General features: G+C 35.7%; 1 protein-coding gene across 1 annotated transcript in view; it reads right to left on the bottom strand.

Annotated features, from left to right (window-relative positions):
- LOC140153018 (sodium- and chloride-dependent GABA transporter 1-like) overlaps positions 1-22,633 on the bottom strand; it is a 37,325-nt gene that overhangs the window by 6,672 nt on the left and 8,020 nt on the right. The window contains exons 4-12 of the mRNA XM_072175604.1: positions 20,607-20,745; positions 16,299-16,433; positions 13,541-13,644; positions 13,050-13,174; positions 10,592-10,704; positions 3,513-3,650; positions 2,433-2,535; positions 1,086-1,195; positions 532-699 (exon numbers count right to left, since the gene is read on the bottom strand). Of these exons, the coding sequence (XP_072031705.1) occupies positions 532-699; positions 1,086-1,195; positions 2,433-2,535; positions 3,513-3,650; positions 10,592-10,704; positions 13,050-13,174; positions 13,541-13,644; positions 16,299-16,433; positions 20,607-20,745 (1,135 nt within the window). The remainder of the gene's footprint in view (positions 1-531; positions 700-1,085; positions 1,196-2,432; positions 2,536-3,512; positions 3,651-10,591; positions 10,705-13,049; positions 13,175-13,540; positions 13,645-16,298; positions 16,434-20,606; positions 20,746-22,633) is intronic.

The following is a 22,633-nucleotide window of genomic DNA, read 5'->3' as shown; positions in this document are numbered from 1 at the left end:
GCTCGCTTCACTCGCAAATGCAACTTTATTGGCTTTTGGTAATTTTTTTTGAGGGGGTCCGCCCCTCCTCTAGCGCTTCCAAGAAATATACATGATGTGTCTGTGGCGTTTCAACAGATAATAAATGAAATTAATAACTTATAGTGTCTGGACTTTTAATACTACACCCATTGCATATACCACTTTTTGGTTTCTATAAAAGCATGTAAGCTGTATTGATACCGATGCCACCAATAGAACGAGAAGATTTGCCCCTTCATGTTGCATACCACTTTGTCCAATTTATTGTTCTCATTTCTTCACAAAATGCAAAAAAAGGGCAAAAAATGCCATATAAAATATTAGTGCTAGAGCCATATTTCTGTCAGGACTATGGGTACCGAACCGTATCTCTGCACTTTTAACCGGACTAAATGGATAATAATTCATTAGTAATGCCCATTATCTGTTCCAATTCCAGGAAGAGCGTGAGCTAGATTATCCAGTCTGCTCTGAACCTACGCACTTTTCCCCACACCATTATACACTTACTTCTTTGAGTGTGCCATCAGCTTGTATGAGTTTGAAGACAAACCATAGAGGTACCATAAGCATAGATGATAATGCGAAGAACCACCCTATAGCATAACCCCAATTTGGGTAGGTATAGCCTTGATATGTAAGAGGCTTGAAATTCACTAATGAAAAAATACAGATGGACTGCAGAAAGAAAAGAGTAAAACAATTTATATTCATAGTTAGTCATCACAGAACTATTACTTTTTTAAAATCGTTATAATTTATTATTATTAACCAGCAGTGCACATGAACATATTCAAGTTGTTTTGTATTTAGTAGTTATTGTCTGAATTGATCATTGTTCGTAATTGGTGGCTCTGAAAAGAGCCGTTAATACTATAATAATAGTAACCTGTCCATTGCCTCCTGCAGAATAGGTGGCTCTTGAGGGTGTAGGCTACTGTATCATGAATATCACGTCAATCCAATCACCACTTGGCAATTGCTTGCATCAATTATTCAGTAATGAACAATCAATTATGTAATCATGCATTATTTTAAAAAACACATTTACGGTTAATACTTACACCTGTGAAAATTGGGGTAAGGAATCTCCAAGCAAATTTGAAATATATGAACAGGTAATTATGCCTGCGACCAAGCATCGAGTACCAGTCTCGCAAGAACCGATCAGATCCTGGAAAAACAATTACAGAGAAACAGTAAATATGTGTATGCAAAAGTCAAACATTTGTTCATTAGAAGTTGAACATTAGAAGTTGAGTAAGTGCAGATTCAGATTTAGGCCATAAATATGTTCGAAGGATATGTTGTTTTCGTGATTTAATGGGACACTTTCAGATCCACCCCCTCCCACTTACCCAAAAGAAGGAGATGTTTGTACCATCAGAACTATATAATAATATTATATACAAGGCTTATATTAACCAGGCAAGGCACCCAGGCTTTTTTCAACCCCTGGTTACCCAGTTTTGGCTCCTGGTGTATCCAATATTTTACACTACAAACTATAGGACCATGAGCCATCTTTATGACCAGGAGCTCATTTTAGCTCCTGGTCCAGGCATACTTAATTAATATAAGGCCTGATTAAATACAATGCTTCTGTGCAATCTACATAACTGTTCTTGCAGATTCGGTTTGTATTTTCTGTGTGTCAATAGAAATTACAACACAGTGGCCTACGATGGGATGGATGCACTGTAATACATGCAATCCAATGTCCAAATCCACTGAAATTTTGGTGTTTTTTTTTTTCATGTCTATTGAATCATACCCTAAAAGAATGCCCCTTTAAGTAGGCTAGTTGTAATAGTGATCGTGGTTCAGATATCTACATTGCAGTGCTCTTGACTGAATTGAGGTGATAACTGAATCATAGATGACTTCCATCGACACACTACGAAAAGCTGGTATGTATATTATATCATTATGTTAAAGGAGTATTTCGTGATCCTAGCATCCTCTTTTTATGACATTTTTCAGTAGATATCCACGAAAAAAGCTTATTCCCAAAATTTCAGTTGTTTCCGATTTTACGTTTGCGAGTTATGAATGATTATGTGTATTACACTGCTCCATAGACAATGTGTTGTAATTTCGTTCTGGTGCACCAGAACGAAATTCAAATTTCACGATATCTTTGCTAAACGAAATAATCTGCAAGAATTTTTTTGTATATAAACATTATGTAGCCATAGGTTTCCCGTGATATAAAAATCTCAACTTTTTTTGAGAAAAGTGGGGGGATGAGGCTGTGGATCACGAAATGCCCTTTTAAATGTCCACCACGGTCCTCTGGTATGAGAGTGCTACATTGTACATGTAGCCCTACACCATTTCGGATGCTCAATGACCTTCACGGTGTCTAATAACGTACTTAAGGTAAAAATATAACGCTTCGTTCAACTTACCGTAAACCCATCCTATCGCCATACTTTCAAAGAAGGCCAACCACAAAAGTGCTGTTCCACTGGCTGAGTAGTAATCGAACAGTTGAAATAGGTAGATTCCACCCTGTGGCAATAATAATCGACAACGGTTAGAAATGTTGCTCTGTTAATAAGATTATCATTTCAAATTACTGTTTCATTCGGTCACTTTGCCTGTTGATTTATCCAAGTCTCAACAATTATTCATACCCTTGCTTAAGAGCTATTACGACAATATCATACTTAACATTTGTGAGTAGCATATGCATTTTAGATGCTAAAATGTTTCTTTTCCATGTTAATTGGCATCCAGTTAATTAAATCATCCATTTTAATATCATGTCACTATAATTGAAGATGTCGTTGTTGCATTTGCCGTTTTTTTTTCATCTTTAATTTTTCCATGAACAAGGCAAGGTTCTGCGTCGCGTCAAAGTTTGTACCGCTAATGCTTGCGGTTTTTTTTGAAACGACATAGTTTTTTCATTTCAAAAAGGTATTCACCCTAATTAGTGCCTTACCCAAATAAGTGTATGCAAGAATTGAAGAATGCAAATTATGTTTCCACTTGCATAAACATACATGTACAATACTAATAAATTTTGCATGATAATAATAATAATACAAAAAATTGTTGTGAAGATTCACCATCCTATCTCAAAAATGTTACCGCATGAAGTCGCAAATCTTTCTCACCTTGAATTAAAACTCCATGTAGAATTTATCGTATAAGAGATACTTTATCATTAAAATTCAGTTAGCAGAAGCATATGAGATTCTGCAAACTGTGTACATCCATTTTCAAAACGATGCACTTGTCGGATGCTACATGCGTCTCTTTTTTCATAATAGCTAGGAATAAATGCCACACTCATATCACACTCAAGTGGAAGTCATTTTAGCAGCCGAAAAAATGCATCCTTTTGATATGGATGTAGACCTACACACACATAGTTTCATTATATACCCTCTGCCCTGTGCATCATGCAATAACTGTTATTGCCTAAAAAGGCTAAATTGTTATAGCCTAAACATGCTAAATGCTGCAAGATTGATACCCACATACGAAACCATGCTCAATCCGACCAGGAAACACACAAAACAGTAACCAGCTGCAAAGTACTCTCTTCGGTAGCCCTTTCTGAGTTGATTTGGGAATAGATCTACAATGGCTGTTATGAAGCCTTCCACACCAACGAACTGAAAGGAAGTAACGATAACGGTTAACAAAAAATATGCTCCAAATAAGGCGCGCGCTTGGGACTGCCAAAAATTCTTATTTTCGTTTTGCGTAATGTTGCTTTACTGTTTGTTTTAAAAGTGTAAATTCTGAAAATAACTGGTTATTATTCGTAAGTTAGAATGCTCCTAGACCCTAGAAATATGGAAAAGAAATTGGTATGAGAGCTGCTTGTTTTCAATCATCATTCATTTCGTCTGCGGTCTGATTATGGCCTGGTGTTGTCTTCCAGCACATCGCTGCATTGCATTAGGGCTAATCATGTAATACTTACGTGATTCTTCTAACTGCTGAATGATCTTCCTTTATTTTCAAAATAATTCCACCTATACAGTCATTAATATTAATCTTACAATCCGACACGAAAACACGCAGTGGCATGCAATAAAATATAATTTGTGCAATAATTTTTGGTTATTTAATATTTCAAACGGACATCTGGTGGCGACAAAACATGTGCTTGTTATATACTTTTGAACTGCGCGCTTAAATTCCCGATTTTTGTCTCTATCTAGCAACGTTTACACGTGGCCTTTTCTGCCTAAAAATACGGCACTGGAAATAATTAACAACAATCATTTTATATCAAACATGCATACATCGGTAATTTGTTAAAATGCGATTGAACTGAATTACTAAAATAAATTAAAGTAAATTGTATACACTCGGGTGCTGTTGCCTCCGCAGCGCGCGCGTAAATTGATTATAAATGTTCATCATTTACATGCAAGCTACCCCTATCGGAAATATTGAAGCCTTGGTTCTCAACGGTTTTCTGCGTCAAAAAACTGTGATCAAAATAGTTTGGACACAGATTTGACAACATCTGTATAATGTATGTATTCTCTGGAGATTCGAGAAAAATTACAGGCGATGGAAATCCCCGTACTTTACAACGGTAAATGTGTAAGTGCAGCATGCAGCCGCCAACAGCTCACTATAGGGCCTAATCCGCATACCTTCCTCGAGTTGGTAAAGTAAAATCAAATTTTGAAATTTTCTCAAAAATTGTTCATTTTTGCACGAATCAATTACGCTAGTTGGATTTCTTGAACCACTTCCTTTCTGAAAATGCATACCTTTTTATACTTCTCATCATTACATTTAGAGATACAATAAAAAACAATATCGAAATGACTGACTTGAGGAAGATATGCAGACTATATCAATATTATTCTGTAGCATGAAATTCGAGCAGGCGCATTGCGCTATTTTGCGATAGGCCGATTTTCAAAATGGGTATTGTTTTGGCGAACTCAACTTCGCCGATGGTGTGGGTTAAAGCGCATCATGCTTTTATTCATAAGTTAGTAGCGCTATAGCGCATATTCTTTTCTTTTAGCAGGACCGCGCCAATTAATTTACATTTATTTCTAAGGCTGCTTGTATACTGTATAGAATATTATACGAACTCACCAAATGAGCACCGACCACTGAAGAAATTATACACCTCACATTAAATAACCCTTTTATCTATCCTCTTCTTTATAGGTAAATTTCACATTGTTTAGGAGTGACTTGGTGGCGAAATATAAGACTATTCTCCAGGACATTGGATAGACATTTGTGTCTCACAATTTAACCAAGAAAATTCAAAACCTTCAGTGGCAGTACGCTCAGGTAGGTGAAGCACATTATACACTTAAAACTAACAATGTATTGAAAATGATGCACATGTATATCAAAAGAGAGAGAATAAACATATTCTAGTAAAAGACTGGCATATAACTTCGCACAAACTCTCTTTCACCACGTTTTACATACTAGGGAAAACTATTGTAATAACACAATGGCGATATTATGTCAGTCAGGGCCGGATTTATCTTATGTTGGCCCTTGGGCACGGCAACATTCCCCTCCCCCAGCTTTTCGGACGTTACAAATACCCGCGCGCAAAAATTTATTTGATTAATTTGGTCAAAATTACACCACACGCGTCAATGTTGGCCAGTCTAGATCTTGGTCCCTGTCCCATGGCCCTGTGGTAAATCCGGCCCTGGTGCCAGTGATAATTGAAATGTCTTTGGGCATTTTTGTCTTGAAAGAATTCATCTCTTCATGACAAAAATGATATTGACATCGTAATTGGAATACTACACTTACGCTTTCCAAACAAAAAGAAAAAAAAGTCTTCCCGAATTATGTGAAAGAAGACAGAAATCATATTCTTTCACATGAAACAATATTTATGTGAAATACACTTCGGTACACACGCGCCCACCCTCTCAAATTACTTCACCAGATATCACACAAACATTCACACTCCCACACAAATCTCACCATACATGTACGCTCAAGTATGTAGAAATTACACAAATAACATCATACAGCGCTCACATGTCCCTCCCAAAGTCATCGACGACACATATACACATCTCGCTCCTCTTAGGCCTAAAATATCGAGACACCGGAAAAGGGAACATTCACGTTTACATTACATACATAACACAAAGACGCCACCGTCAACTTGAATTCTCACTCTCTCTCTTTCACCCACGCCCACTCCCTCGTTATATGAAATCCATGTAGAAAATAATCATCTCCGTCACGTCTTTCAGTTGCTGTTGTATAGACAATTCTGCAAAGTCGTCGTTTATAAGCTTGCTGCTGGTCTCCGCTGCATGTTTTTTTTTTACTCGCCAAACTCTATTCCACTTTTATCTGGCGCTTCATTCCACGCATAGTACCGCGGGCAGGCTCTCATCGTATTTGTCAGACTCTTCCAGCGCATGGAATTCTCCTCCTAGATTAGGCCTAAATCGCACATCGAGTATCAAGCATCATCCGTGATCGCATTATACACTCAACAAATTCATAATACTAGTCTTTCGCGCTGATTTTGCGAATTTTCTGTTGTTCTTTTCATTGTAACAAATCTAATCAGACGTTTTGTGCAAGAATACCTCATTTCAAAAATGAATGTACTAGTAGTCGAAAATCCGCTAATATAATAATTATGCATATGATATATGTAGGTCATTCCACTGGGTTGGGATAAAGTGCGTTACATGTGTCCATATTATTAAAAGTATACATACATTTGATTTATTTATATCATGTAACATTTGCCTATACGTGTTTGAGAGTTTTGTTAAAGTTTGAAATCGTTTGAGTGTTTTTGCTTCGCAAAAAGTGTGCATTTTTTTAATCATTTTCCCCTTAAAATACACTCAAACGATTTCAAACTTTCACAAAATACTCAGGCAAATGTTGGATGAAATAAGTAATTCAAATTATTGTAAGGATTCTTTTTATAATATGGACAAATGTAACACATTATATTCCAGCCAGGTGGAATGACCCATAATTGGAAATTTTCTGGTTATTTGACTTTTTTGTAGCGAAAACATATGGTTACGTAGTGCTTTGCTTGAAATAATGATATAAGTTTATCTGAATTATTATTCAATAAGAATAGTTGGGAATGTGAACTTAGATGATACGCGCATTTAGGTTATCATGAAATGTCAAAGCTAGAAGTAGAATGACATGAGCTATTAATGCAAATGCATTATGGGCAATTTTGAAACATGAATTGATTACACTGAATGCAGTGTTGCCAAAAAATATAATGATTAAACTTCTATGTACTAGATTTCCAAAAATGAGATTTTGAGGTTTGTATAAAATGATCTGAATTTGCTCATGATAGACAGAAAACTGTCCGAATTAATTGATAATCTCTGGTTAACCCTTGTTAACAATGTGTAAAGAACACGGACCTGCTTCGCTGCAGAACGATGCAATGGTTTCCTTCTGTTTCATCAACGACTCCTCTTGTTTCATCAACACACACACGAGCGATATGATGCTCTCATTTTCTTCTGGACGCTGCAAATATTCCATCACCAGTAACTGATTGTCTCTCCGGTTGACACCTACGCATCTAAGCGCATTTTACGTTGCACTAACTTTCCCCAAATCATTGGGAAAATATTACATTAAAAATATATAAACATATAATTTTGGCCCTGTAATCCCGAGCAGTATCCACTGGCTATGCCACTGACGTGGCATCTCCACCACTCCCTAGCACCTTCGAACAATACGCCAAAGACACTCTTCATGCCACCTTGACGATGAGTTGATGCCGCTGCCGTCACCGTCTGACTTCTCCTCTTCCAGGCACGACTGACGTTGCTGTTGAGCTGAATCGTGCGTTCAGGCACACTGACAACAACCTAGCACCAGGGATAAAAGGGTTATAAAGGGATAATAAGCGTCTGATAATGGCGCCTTGACAACAATTATACAGCAACAAGTTAAATTGTTAAGTTTGCAAAGATTTGTGTTTGATTTCAACAAAAGGCAATTGACAGTGCCGAGAAACTACATTATTGAGGCTATTAGTTGAAACTTGAGAAATTGCACCAATGATGAATTGAATTATCTTTGCGAACATTTCTGACTTCTGAACATTGATTGTTATGACAAAAGTGCATTGTGCTAATTATATAAACGTATATCGGATACAAAACACTGTCCAAGAGAATTCTGGCTCATGATGACAAATCGTATTTATTTAATGTCCTAAAATAGCTGCAAGGGAACAAAAGATAATACTGCAAAATGCCTCACCTCCTATGTCCTCATGTCTACATTGCACTTTTAATTAAATTCATTAATATTGTGATCTGTAGTTTTGTGCTTTTGAATTTAATGAAAACAGAATATAGAATTTCAGGTTCTGATATGAAATATTTCTCATCTTCGACAAATAAATGAGACCTTCACGCTTCACGAACTCATTTCATTAACAGCTAACATGTTGTGGTATGATTTATTGCATATCTCTCTCTCTCTCTCTACAAATTTATATGAATGGTGGAAAAAAGTCTTTCAACATGTTCAAATAACCATATAAGAGGCTCTTTATCAAGGTATATATATTTTCCACATCGGCTTCAAACTGTGCATCTATTCTTGTACCTGAAGTGATTGTTTGCCGTTGTGAAATGAGCTACGCGAAAACTACAAATTTACATTAAACATGTTTGAAGATAAGAAATCATTTTCATTCAGAAGTCATTTCTAGTAGAGTTAAACTAACAGTTCACATTATTACGCGCCCTTCTAAAAGATGACATTAGGAAGATATTGGAATTTTGCAGTGACTATCCTACATACACATGCAACAATCTATTAAAAAGTACATGCACAATATGACTAAAATTGTGGGAAAACAACAGTTATCATTGAACAGTTGGAATCAAGAGAGATGTTCCCAATGAATACGGCGCGTCGTGTCTGCAGAATAAACGCTGAATTGCCAATAATCGGAGATAGGCATCCAACGATGAATAAAACTGGCTGGAAAGTTACTAAAAACTACCATGGGGAACAACGCGAATTTAAGTGGCTAATTTTGATATTTTTTCACAGATTTGTTCTTCTTTGTTTTTTGGTAAGCCAGAATCTTGACATGAAATCAGCGCCAGAAATTCAAAAAGTTGACCCGAGTGTTTGTTTTTATTTGCAAAATGTCAAATCACATGCTCTTAAAACCAACAATGTGGTTAAATTTCGAGGGCCCAAATGATGTTATAGCACTCCTAGGATGTTACCTGTCCTACCGGCGCTGACAAATCCCAACCAATAGTTAGAAACTACTCAATCAAAATCAAACTATTATGCACGCCTAAATGAATCTATAATTTACCTCTACATGATCTAGTCATGCAACAAAATAGTTTAATAAAATGTCCCTGTATTCCAACCCCATTTATTCACTAAAAAACACCGATCAGTTGCAATAAATATTTTTTGGAAAATTAATTTTTGAAAATTAATTGGTGCCCGTCCATCGAAACTTATTCAACTTAACCAAATGAAACCAAATTACCCGCGAATCACGGAAATTATAATTTAATATTAATTACAAAAAATAAACTGTATTTCACAATTGAACGGGGAAATTATATTTGCTATTTCTTAACTTGCATGGATTTTCTTTAAAAAACAATTTACTTTTTTGCATAATTAAGATATATGTCAGTACCACCCTAGGAGGTCTAAAACATTCAGGCCATTCATACTACAGGCACGAAAATTCAAAACTTTTTTTCCTGGAATATAGCGACAAAGGTCGCATTAACTCCATCATACCTCAAGCGTCTCACTGCTCGATCGGTGTGTAGGGGAGACCCGGCCGACCAGGTTACTCGGGAAGAAAGAGATAGATAGCTAGAGGACCCACCATAGTCGCAACCAAGGCACAAGATTAGTTACTAGACAAAACAGATCCAAGTAGGCTAAAATATCGTGTCCAAGTTTATATCAGTCAATGTTCCATAGGTGTTGGTCCAACGACCCACATTAGAATCTTCACAAATCGCATGGAAATCTTATTAGTCAAGTGTTTCAATGATCCAGGTACAGTCTTTGCCGCCTGTCTGTCAAAAGGATGAAGGCTGGAATCCACTCCATGTATGTTTGTGCGATCCAGTCCGTCATGAAAAGTCCGAACACAAGATTTGCGTTTTGCTACACATGCCCTTCACCAGGAGTGTTGCCCCATTCCAACAGTAGTAAAAGTTCCACAATCCCAGACCATCACAACCTTTCGCCACCTATAGTGATACCTGTTCCTGTAATAAGTATTATTCATGTCCTACCGTACCTTAAATTAAAATTTAACCTATATAAATTATATATATATAGAAATACCCAACCTACATGAAATACCTACCACATGATAAGTAGGGAATGATAGTCTTTCCCATTTTAAAATGTTAAAGAACAGAACAAATACACATACAAGATACACAAGTATGAGTGTAAAAAAAGAAAGCTCAAACCATGTATTATATGGATGGGGATTAAGTGAAAAAAAGCATGTTATGACACGGACATGGTTATTAGCTATGACATGGGAGGTTTGGACGTACAGACAAATACTCACTTCAGAATCAATGCCTAGAAGAATAATCATGAAGAAGAACAGAACGGCCCACAAAGGTGCTACAGGCATTTGCGCGACTGCTTCGGGATAGACTACGAAAGCTAAACCAGGGCCTGTGAAATTGACAATGGTGAAAAAAAAACACAAATTTTTATAGCAGGGTTATAATTAACGTTTATTAGTCTAACGGTTTAAACGGACCATAATCCGGGTTGGTTCACCGTGTAAACGTATTTTAAAAAAAAATCATTTTTTTTAAGTTGTAGACCCTAAATTTCTGGTTATTCAATGTTGGAACCAGAGAAAAACTGCTATTTAAAAAAATAATAATAACTAAAAGTTCTGCGGTTTTTATTCAAAGCTGGATAAAGTTGTACATTTTAATTACTTTTGCTTCTATTGAACAGCCAGGGACATATTGAATTAACATGCATTGCTAGCTGTTCAATAGAAGCAAAAGTAATTAAAATGTACAACTTTATCCAGCTTTGAATAAAAACCTCAGAACTTTTAGTTATTATTTTTTTTTTAAATAGCAGTCTTTCTCTGGTTCCAACATTAAATAATATAACAAGAAATAATTTTATTTAACGTTTAAACGGTTAGTGATTTTCCTAAACGGAAACGTGTAAACGACACGTAGACACCCTAAATTGTATACATATTTTATACACATTCTACGCACACATTCCCCAGTACATCCACGCATGTATGCCAGATGTACGTATGTCACAGATGTGTCCAATTATTGCTTTCGTCATGTAGCAACGTGGTCTTTCTGCGTTAAGGTTAGCCGAGAGTTTTTCATGCGCTTGATTTCAGAGGGGCGCAAGTTCATAACAGAAACAGCCATGCAGATGAACAAGCGTACCGGGACGTAGGCCTACTTACAATAGAATATCGATCCACGGTCAAGACATGAAAAGGCTATGAAACTTGCTTAGCTCGTGCCCGGAGCTCGGATGCCGGGGGGGGGGGGGGGGGGCACAAGCCGTTTTCGGCAATTTTCACAAGGATTTTAGGCCTATAAATTTTAAAATTGATTGGGGGCACTTCGTCGAGATACGCCCTGGAAAATGTGTTGATTTTGAATTTATAGCCTTGATATCTTTGATGAAATCAATGCTGCTATTCCCCTGATTACAATGTAATACGGTAGGCAACAACAACAATATCAAAAAGCAATTATTTGTAAATCGAATTTGGGATGAAAATCAACAAGACAGACTTAGCAGGCCTACAAATTTCTGAATCATATAAAGGGAAAAACAATCAATCACGATTCACTGCACTCAGCGAATCAATCAAATAAAACTAAAAAGAAAGGAGCAAGAAAGAATAAAGAAATAGTGAAAAAATAGAAAGAAAGATAGAGAAAGAAAATGAACGAAAAAGAAAGAAAGAAAGAAAGAAAGAAATGAAAAAAAAAAGAAAGGGGGAGAAAGAAAAGAGGAAAGAAAGGAAGTAAAAATGAGAAAAGAGAAAAAAAAAGAAAATTCAGCCACACGGAGACTCGAACCCACAAAAATAGTTCATATTAGATTCCCAGTCCAACGCTCTATCCACTCGGCCATAGATCAGCTTACGCAATTGACTGTTCTCAAAGCGGATGATATAACTATAATTGGATGCAATTACATGATTACAATCGCGTCCGCATTATGGCTCTTAGAATAAACACGCATGTCGGCGCTGAAATTTTGAACGAACTGATGGAGGAAAACCTCGTTTTTTGCAAAACTAGCTTCAATTTGGAGTGAAAAATCAAATGGAATAGCAATTGGCAGAATGTTGAGAAATAATGTAGGTATTCAGATGTCTAAATTAACGTCTCGTAATCAAGATATCGATAATTTCACAAACCAGCTTTTTCTCAAGCAAATTCTCCAAAATTTTCCCCCAAAACGGGCTTTTAAAATTTAATCGGTACTGTATTTGGTTCTTCCCCATGGCAACATTATTTCTTTGATCGATTTGTAGTACAATACGAAGAAGAAGAAAACAATCACTCGGTGTGGATTTATACGAAACGCACATTTGAAAAAACCTCATGGAACGTGTTTTTGATCTTGTGAACATGGTGGGTAAAAATGCTTTAAACGAAGGATTTTCAAATTTATTCTAATAATTTGTATATAACACACACAAAAGTGTTAAGCTACATCCAATGCACCAACATTTCACTTGCTGCGATATTTGATTACTGAGAAAACTCTTGTTTTAGAGAACAACTTTATACGTCTTTTATACGTTTTTTATACGTCTCTTTGTGTAACCTTAAGCCACACCATTGATTACAACTTGAATCTAAAGTGTGCGCAAATACATCCCCCACTTACCATATTTTATATATGCACACCCAAGCACACACATCTATATAATTTTATACATACGCACGTTTAATTCATTGTTTTAATGTTGTCAAATTTCAGATCATTGCTGAAAGGAAAGAACTTACCGCCTTTTGCAACGTCACCGACTCCGACGCCCTGTTTCCCCGCCATAAAACCAAGAACAGAGAAAATAACGACACCGGCGTAGATACTGGTACCACTATTCACACAGGCGAAAATAATACCATCTCTGTTGAATCCAAAACATTACATTAATTCTATTAATTGATTAACGATCAAGTCCCACGTAGGCCTATATATGAAACTGAATTTACTCTTTTGCTTGTATATTTTTATCTTTGCTTAATCTAATTTCTTTTGTTCACATACAAAAATTATGTGGCTCTCAAAAACAATAATAAAATAGAGGAAGATAAGAAGAGGAAGGTGGTGAAAAATAAGACAATACATATATGTATATATCTCTTTAAATTAAAGACAAAAACAAGATTGCTCTTATGTGTAACAAAATAATTTACTTCCTACTGTTTCAGATGAATCACGATAATATTTATAACCAACGTGGGCGAAAAATGAAATCTTTCATTACACACACCTGAGGAAATTGTGGTTGTAGAGATTATAACTGCCTAGCGCCATCATGGTTCCCAACCCAATTGAGTAAGAGAAGAATATCTGCGTCGCCGCGTCCATCCAAACCTGAACGGAAAAAAAGAGGATAAATTTGATTACGAGATCCGTGCCCACATGCGTAAGTGCTTATGCCAACTTTCTGAGCCGTCACATTAAATATGGTGAATTTGATATTTCATCGACCTACGTGAGACCATTGCTTTGCAAATATGTCATGTATGTGAGCGAGGCATGGCAATCTTGACGATTCTTGGTTACGGAAATACGCGTATACGTAAAATACTTCTGTGCTAATATACCTTATGCATCAGCACATATGTTTCACAAATACTGTAACATTATAAACAAGAAGCAAACCAGCCATCTTAAAAAATTCTACGGTATTCTTTTCAAACACATGTCAATTGTAATGTACATTTTCAAATTGGCCACATGTATTAAATCCCCCTTCCGCGCGTAAATATATTTCAATTAATAGCAAATATTGCATACTGGTTGTTTAATTAACGATTTTCCCTTTGCAGTCATTATTTAAGTGACAATTTAATTAGATATTTCTTTTTCACTATGCATGTAACTAGTGAAATATTACGTTTTACTGTCGCGACAGCTTTTGCATGTAAAATCATCAATCGTTTTGAGATACATGTATTAATACAAATCACTTAAAAAATCACTTAAATACATCTTACTACACCGAGAGTCCGAGACACATTAAATCAAATAAAGGAATATAATTGCATCCATATAATTATAGTAGCATGCATAAAACGTGTCATAAAAGCATATATGGAAATTGCTCGGATGATGTGGCGTTTAGGATTCCACCCCCACCTTTAAAAAAAATTATAATATCTGTCATTTAGAAACCACGCCACGTGTATCTCTTACGACAATATGCTCGTAGTCGTAGTATTCCCGTCTCCATTTTGAGCATTTAGAGATGCAATGCTTAACTGCCATTGATAAACAACGTGTTAAGAGGGAATGGCAGAGGCAAAAAAGGATGCTGAAAAAACAAACTCGTCTGCTGCTGATGCATGTATCCGGGGTTGTATCAGATCGAATTGATGCTGTCGGCATGGTTTGACGTTATAGAGTCAATAACCAAATATCTGACTGGCTATTCTTGGGCATCACTAAATATTAGAGGATGAATGTAGATTTTAAACTTGCCTCTATTATAATAGCAGCAGATATATGAAGTCGTTGCAGAAATAGCAAGAAAATGTATTTTTTAGATTTTGATAACAGAACCCAATGTAACGTTGAAATTACAATGAATACAAAATGTATGTGGAATTTAAAGGTGCACTTCGTGACATGATTTCAATATCTGATTCGATAATGTCAACGAAAACCTTATTTTCGAAATTTCTATTATTAGTTCCAATTTCATGTTGTTATATAGGCCTATGTCTAACAGACTGAAAATACAAACTGGAGAATTTCTTTGGCAAAACGACCGAATCTGTTGATACATTATGAAGTGCAACTTTGCAAGGTGTCTGATGAATATGGGCGGTAAGAAGTTGCATGGGGGTGCAAGATCCCAGTTTGAGCAATAATGATAACTTAGGCAAAAGCAAACTTGAACACATACTGAAAGATAGTAAGAACTGGGATTCATGGGACATTAATACTGTACTTATTGGTCGGTCATGTAAATGCAAAAGCAAACACAATAAATAAGAACTGTGATATCAATATTGATAAATAAGAACTGTGTCCATGAGAATCCATGTATATTATATTGGCGATTAACTGACTTTGATAAGCAAGAATATGTCTAGTATTTATTTTAGTTATCGGAATAAATATTTATATGAGGACTATTATACATCATCAAAATGGCTTCCGTATACCAATGATGTCAGTAACAAGTGGAGAAATAAATCCATACAATTCTACATTATGAAATTTAACTGTTATTCATTAACAATTGAAAATATAACGTCGCCACCATTGATAGCTTATATTAATTTCCATCATACATGACTTCAATCTTTGGGCGACAAGACTTGATTATTAAATAATGCGTTCTGATTAATGAAGATCGCTTTCTACGAAATCAAATCACAACTCATCATACCGAAGCACCAATCTGCGCATATGATCTAGTATAGACTAATTAATACCGATGAGATAGTTTGAATCATCTTGCATCTACCCCTGAGTTCATTTATTACTCACTGATGCTAGAGTATTTCTATCTGCGCAGCACATGCATGCATCTTGAGCTATTAAAATAGGATGAAATCGAACCGTGTTTTTCTTATTGGATTGACTGATGTAACACAACTAAGGGGTCTGTTTTCGTGACATTCTATCGCCTGAAACAGCAGTAATGCGATGTCTTGGGTGATAGGACTAACAACGATACGGTTTGTTTTGCTTCCCATTTGGGCAGCCAGTCACTTATGACACATTTTTAACACTGTTATTTCAGTTTTGGGAAACGGAAAACCACACCACACAATTACAAATAATAATAACAATAAAACTACTACAAATAAAATAAAAATGATAATGATATTAATAGTAATAATAATATTATAATAAACATCATGATAACCGTCGTCATGATAAGCATCATCATCGTCGTCGTTATAATCCTCCTCATTTGTGATTATAATCTTCAACTACACCTGAGAATAATGAATATTATAATAAATTATCACCAAAATATAGTTTTAATATTTAAATATTTGTTTCCTTACCGAAGCATCGTTCAAGCGGGTGAAGTTTGGTGTGATGTAATACTTCAATCCATCACTCGCATTTTCCAATGTAACTGCCCGGATCAGCAGAATTGTGAGTAGAATGTATGGGAAGGTAGCCGTGAAGTATACAACCTGCATGTGTACAATTCAAATACAAATGTTTTGTATACGATGATAATATGCATAGAATGATTGTGTAAAGAATTATTGTAAACAAAAATGTAAATGCTGTTCAAAATGTTCCAAGATATCAGGGATATAAGTTTTCAGGCTTTTGCCTGAATTCAGGCCTTTTTGTTGTCCAGATTCGTAATTTCTTTAATTTCAGAACCCCATTCTTCAAAATAATGGAGCACAAAAACAAAAACAAAAAAAAACTACAAACAACAACAACAACAAACAACACCGTGACACCTCATCCGCAGGTTTGTGTTATTAAACGGTGAAGGATAATGGCGTGATCTTCGTGTATATCCTTATCTTAATGATTAAATGGAATTTGGTGCGATTTGAAAAGTTGCCAATTCAAACATATTACGCAGTGTGCAGGATAACATGTGCATGAGAATATATTTCAATGCAAAAAAAATACATGATTCTTTCATTAATTTCTCGATTGTACCGATTTCTTTTTTACGTCAATTCTGCAGCTAAAAACACACTTCTCCAAAGTTATGCTCATATCAATTTTATTGCTTGTTAATTAATTGTGCTCGAATTTATGACCACTAAAATTATTGGGGGCTTTCTTTTACTTTTTTAGGTATTTAGTTATGAAATATACTGCGCCAATAAAATATCCTTACACTTGGAAAAATAATCACAATTTCAAAACTGAACAATATTGGGGTAAATTTGTTTTTTTAATAGATGCAATATCTAATCATTATCTGCACATTATGACACCACATTGAATCCAATGTGGCCTCAAGAAGTAAAGTTACAAGCAATTGAATAGACGAAGGTCCAGTTATTAAAACAACAAATTTACCCAAATATTGTTCAGTTTGGAAATTGTGATTATTTATCCAAGTGTATAAGGATACTTTATTGGCGCAGTATATTTGTTAATCAAAATGCCTCTTTTGGCCCTTATTATGTGACAACCGTCAGCTATCACGCAGCCATTGAAATGACATAAACATAACAAATATATAGCGATTCAAAATTTCAAATAATGTTTGATATTCAAAAAGTCACATGCCCAGTAGAAATGCATACAGCCTAGGTATATTTGGTTGACCCAATACTATTTTTAAAATGTCATGTTTTGACGATATAGCCAATCAACTGCACCGAGGTTCCATTTCATTGATATAGGTTGTATGACGATAGTCTAATGCGAGTTCATAATATGGTTTAACAAAATCACAATATGCTTTCCATAGAGTGAAAGGGAAGGAACCAATCAACATCGGGAACCACTCCACTATGGCATGGCTTGTCCGTAGCCCGGGGGCAGGGATGTGGTGCGTACCCCCCCCCCCCCCATAAATAGGCAAAGTGTCTGCTTTGTCTGCTGTGAACAAAGGCAAAATTGGACCAAAAAGGTTACAATTCTAGATAAATATACTCCAAATCATGAACTTTCTGCGCAGTGAAATTTGTCTAATATTAGCTCAAAAGATCAATAGTGGGGGGTAAGTTCTGTTTTGAACAGAATGAAGATTGCTCTTGAATAGGTCTTCATTTGAAAAATCGGCACCCCCACGAAATAATCCTGGCTATAGGACAGTCATACGCTTCTCTCGCAAGTGTAAATGGGAAGTGTGAAAAAGATCCCCATTAAATTGGACTTGGCCATTTGCAATAACGTACTGCCGCTGTGCCACGCGTGTCCTACACTCAAATACCTGCACTTAATTTTCAACTATCTTGTATTTCTTTCAAGTATCGTTATCAAAGGACGTTTTGAAGGCGGGACAAATATGGTAGCGTAAAAAGTGCAAGTGGTATTTGCCAACGGAAACCAAAGCTGTTTCTCCTCAAAAATTAAGGAAAACAATCTGGATACCAAATGACATCGTAAAAATATATCGGAAAGTAGAACATGTAAAATGGAATTTTTTCTATGCGTGATTTGACAATTACAGGCATAAATGATATAAAGTTTGTAACAAGCACCATCACCAACGTGCTCATAAGGATAAAAAGTCATTAGTCATTTGGGTTTTGTTGTTGTTGAATATGAATAAATAGGAGAGGAGTATCAGAGGGTCACATTTAATTAACACCATGGTTACGCTCATTTTTCTTTTATTTGTCAAAGACACATTCATTTTAACAATTTTGTGGTCAAGCTCAATGGTTCTCCGTGATTTGTACAACCCATAGTTATCGTCGTCTCGCCCGCATCCAATATAGCATTTTTCTGCGGTGCGGTTCAAAATGTCCGCTCGCCATGTCAAAATATGGAATTGATACAACGCGCGTGGGATTCGAAATATGAAAAAACATATAAAGAAATAGTCATCATGAAAAGCTTGCACATAATCACGATTGTTTTCCCAATCATTAAAGGAAACATTAAAGCAACATGAATGAAGGTCCATAATGATTCTCGTATTGTTAATATTAGGCCCTACGCTGTGTTGGTTTCAACCCTCTTGCCATTACTAGGCCTAAATGTACATGTTCTAGAAAACCTAGATATACTGCGCCCAGAAAGTATCCGAACACTTGGACAAAAAATATAAAACTAAACCATATTTAGGAATTATTTTTTTATAGATGCATAGGCCAAAGTATCACTTTTAAAAAGTTCATCCATTAAAATGTGCAGGATGTAAAAAAAAGAAGAAGCTTTATGGGCGCAGTATATAGGGCCTATAATGTAACTACAGCTTTTAATACTACAGTATTAAATAGTAATACTGTATAGTATTGCATTTCACATGTTGACATGAGCGCTTAGGATAGATGCTTAGATATATAGATAGACTGCAGAACCATAGACAAGTGTTATGATAGAAACGTAGTATATAACATGGGTAATGTATGTTGACATCATGGTACAGACGTGACTAACGTCATTCTCTCAATATATGTCTATAAACCATGTCTTTAGGCATATGAAAACGAGAGGAATATTAATACTGCGATCAATGCGGGCCGGATTCAAAGAAAACAAAAGTCACCATAAGTCCGATTGTTTTCAAGGTAATATTGCTATCAGTTTCAGTCCTCATACCAAGAACACCTTAGTCACTTTTTTTCTTTCACTTCATGTCATCAACAGATATTGGATGAAGATCAAAGACCGAATGTACTCGATAGCACTCTGCCGATATGACGTCACGTGAACTTGGCCAACATCTTTCGTCATACAATCAAAGCTACCTACGCTACGGAACGTGCGTTTGGATATATACATGGAATGTAGGCTCTTCCGATTTCAAGAAATGAACTGTTAGTGTTTATTTTAATTTGTGTATGGGTCTATACTTTATTTGTTCCTTGTAAGTTGTATAATGAGTTTACCCCTATTTGTCACGTGATCCGGGTGTCTTGACAAACTTTACATGATTACTTGTTTATTACGTTATCCGTCTATACGCGGTAGCGAAGCTCCTGCTTTCGTGGTTCGGGCCAGGGGTTCGGGAAGGGTCATAATGTTCATCATTGGCTTCGTGCCAGGAACATTGGCAGCGATGAATAACATAATCAACACGCTTGATGATGTGATAGAACATTGTGAGGAGATGCCACTGACATTTAACTCTTTCACACATTCTTGACATTGTGTGAATTAACATTTATTTTGATCATAGCCAACCTCTTCACGCAGCATGATAGATCATTCTTATTTGAGCACGAGAAACAGATGCTGCTAAGCCCGGATTGAAGTCTGCATTTTAATAACAACTACTATTATTAACGGTATAAACATTGGTATCATTTTCATCTTGTTCTCCTCGCTCTCTCTTGAACATCGAATAATTTGGCATTTTGCATCCATGACTTTTTCTGTTGAAATGATGTGAGTAGATAAACAACTCTGGCATCCCTGCTTTGCATCCTAATGTTTTCATCAGCCGCGGCTATATATAATTATATATACAGAAAGCCTCAACTCGCAATGTGTGTCATTGTGAGTTAAGGTTTTCTGGTTCACAACCCTTGATACCCAGCAAACACAAACATGTTCTTCAAACGTGTTAATAACAATCATGTGCAGTTAAATAATGGTATTAATGAATACGTTTTAAAACGGTATTATAAATTACTTTGGGTAAACATCTTTGCAAAATATTTTATCAACAGTTATATTCTTCCTTTTATCCCCGTTATACTAGTAGTCCGTACCTTTCCAGAGCTTTTGACTCCTTTGCAAATGCAGAGATATACCAATATCCAAGCGAAGAAAAGACACAAAACCATCTGCCAATTCAGGCCACCCATATCCTCTAACCCAGTCGACTGATGGAACTGCAAAATTTTACGTCTGAAAAAAAGTTGTACATCAACCCATCAAAATTATAATTAAATAGGGATACTATACTAAACTCGACTCACTCTCAGAAACTGATGATATTGTTGATGCTGATGATAAGTCGACGACAACAACAACAATGAATAATAATAATAATAATAATAAATTCTTAAATACGAGAACATGGGGAAGAACAAGAAGATATCAAATCACAATCATTCAAAATTTCGGATAGAAAGTTAATGTTGCAACAAGAGAACACTGTTAATGTGTATTGCTAATGCTGTCCCGGTACCGTGTATACGTAGAAATGTAGTAACAAAATGTAATGTAGCCTACTTTTGACTTACATTTTACCCAATGTTGATGATAAAATGATCAATTATATTGCTGTTATAACGTTATTTTTAAAGTCAGCATAAGATATTGTATTTATTAAATTACCGGATGCTATGTTGAAAGGAGTTTCGCTTTAACTCGCATGCTTTTATACACCAGTATCGGGCACTGTAATATAAACCGTTCAGTCCCTTCAGCATGTTTAGACGATATTTCAACGAGCATCGGCACTACGATATATGCTTGGTATATTTTTGGCAAGGTAATATGCGTATGTCCATCAATTTAAATCAATACTATTATGCGCCTCATATATGACGGTTAACGAATGAGGAAGTATATTATGATATTAACGTGTCATTCATTGCATGCAGACCTTAGTGACAGATACGACGACATATTAATGAATAATGATGCTCTAATTGAAATTAACGATTTGGTGACACTTAACACTTCATTTCAAATGATCCATTCTTATTATTTTAACAAGATTTTAAATTCTAGGCGCCAACCCGTCAGCTTTACTGTAATGATAAAAGCTGTTGATGCCTTGATATGTTTATTGTCTTCACAAAAAAGGTAACAAATACATTTGTTGAAAGGATTATTTTCTTATTTTCCTACCATTCCATTTATTGTAAGAGTATAATTTGCTCTCTCTCTCCATTATCTGCATGCAGATGTGGAATTGCTCATAAATCCAAAACATCACCTCAGACGATATATCAGGGTTAAGGTAAAGTTAGGGTTAACCTAATCCTAATAATATCAAATATATATCACCTGAGGTGATGTTAGCGGATGATCATTAACACGTCTGCATTATACACTGACAGAGTGTTCTAAAAGTCTCTTTACCATTTTGAACCGTCATATCTTTCACAAAAATCGGCTTGCATATAATTTGGAAACAATAACGTGTGAATTTTCACTTCATTAAGAAGTATTTTTAGCGCCATTTTCCAATCACTTCGATATTGGGTATTTCATTCCACTGTTCTAGACTTCTAAAAGTGCATTCTGAAGGTAATCAGTGATTTCTTTTCTGTTAAATGACCATGATGTCAGATATCAAACTATCGACGATGGGTAGTACATGTAGGCTTTCCTGCTGGACACTCATCTTGTATTGTACGCTCCGAAGTTTCGCCCAACATTTTATCACACTCTGAAAACAAGATTTCTACCTTTTCCTGATTCGGACATTATTTTGGGCTATATTTGACTCGGAAAATCTGGTGAGATTTAAAATTAATGGCCCATCATGCCCGATGCATTGAATTACTACCTGCAAAAATATGCACAGCGACCAGCATAAAAGTATAATCATTTATTTGAAGTGAAGATTTATGCCCACTTTGTATGTCTTTTCAATTTGTATATTGTATATATCGCTTTGTGGCCAAACTGGCCAGTGGCCATTAATATGATAAAATACTAGGCTATTATGCAATTACGTTTCCGCGAAAGCAAATAATATGCCTGTAAAAATTACAGTGGCATGATGCAAAATGCTTTTTGTGTGATTTTCTTGATTGTGCAATGAAATGTTTCTTTGTAT

Source organism: Amphiura filiformis, chromosome 5 (assembly GCF_039555335.1).
Source record: "Amphiura filiformis chromosome 5, Afil_fr2py, whole genome shotgun sequence".
NCBI classification, from domain to species: domain Eukaryota; kingdom Metazoa; phylum Echinodermata; class Ophiuroidea; order Amphilepidida; family Amphiuridae; genus Amphiura; species Amphiura filiformis.
Note: the sequence above shows the minus strand (reverse complement) of the source record. Positions and strands in the feature narration are given on the sequence as shown.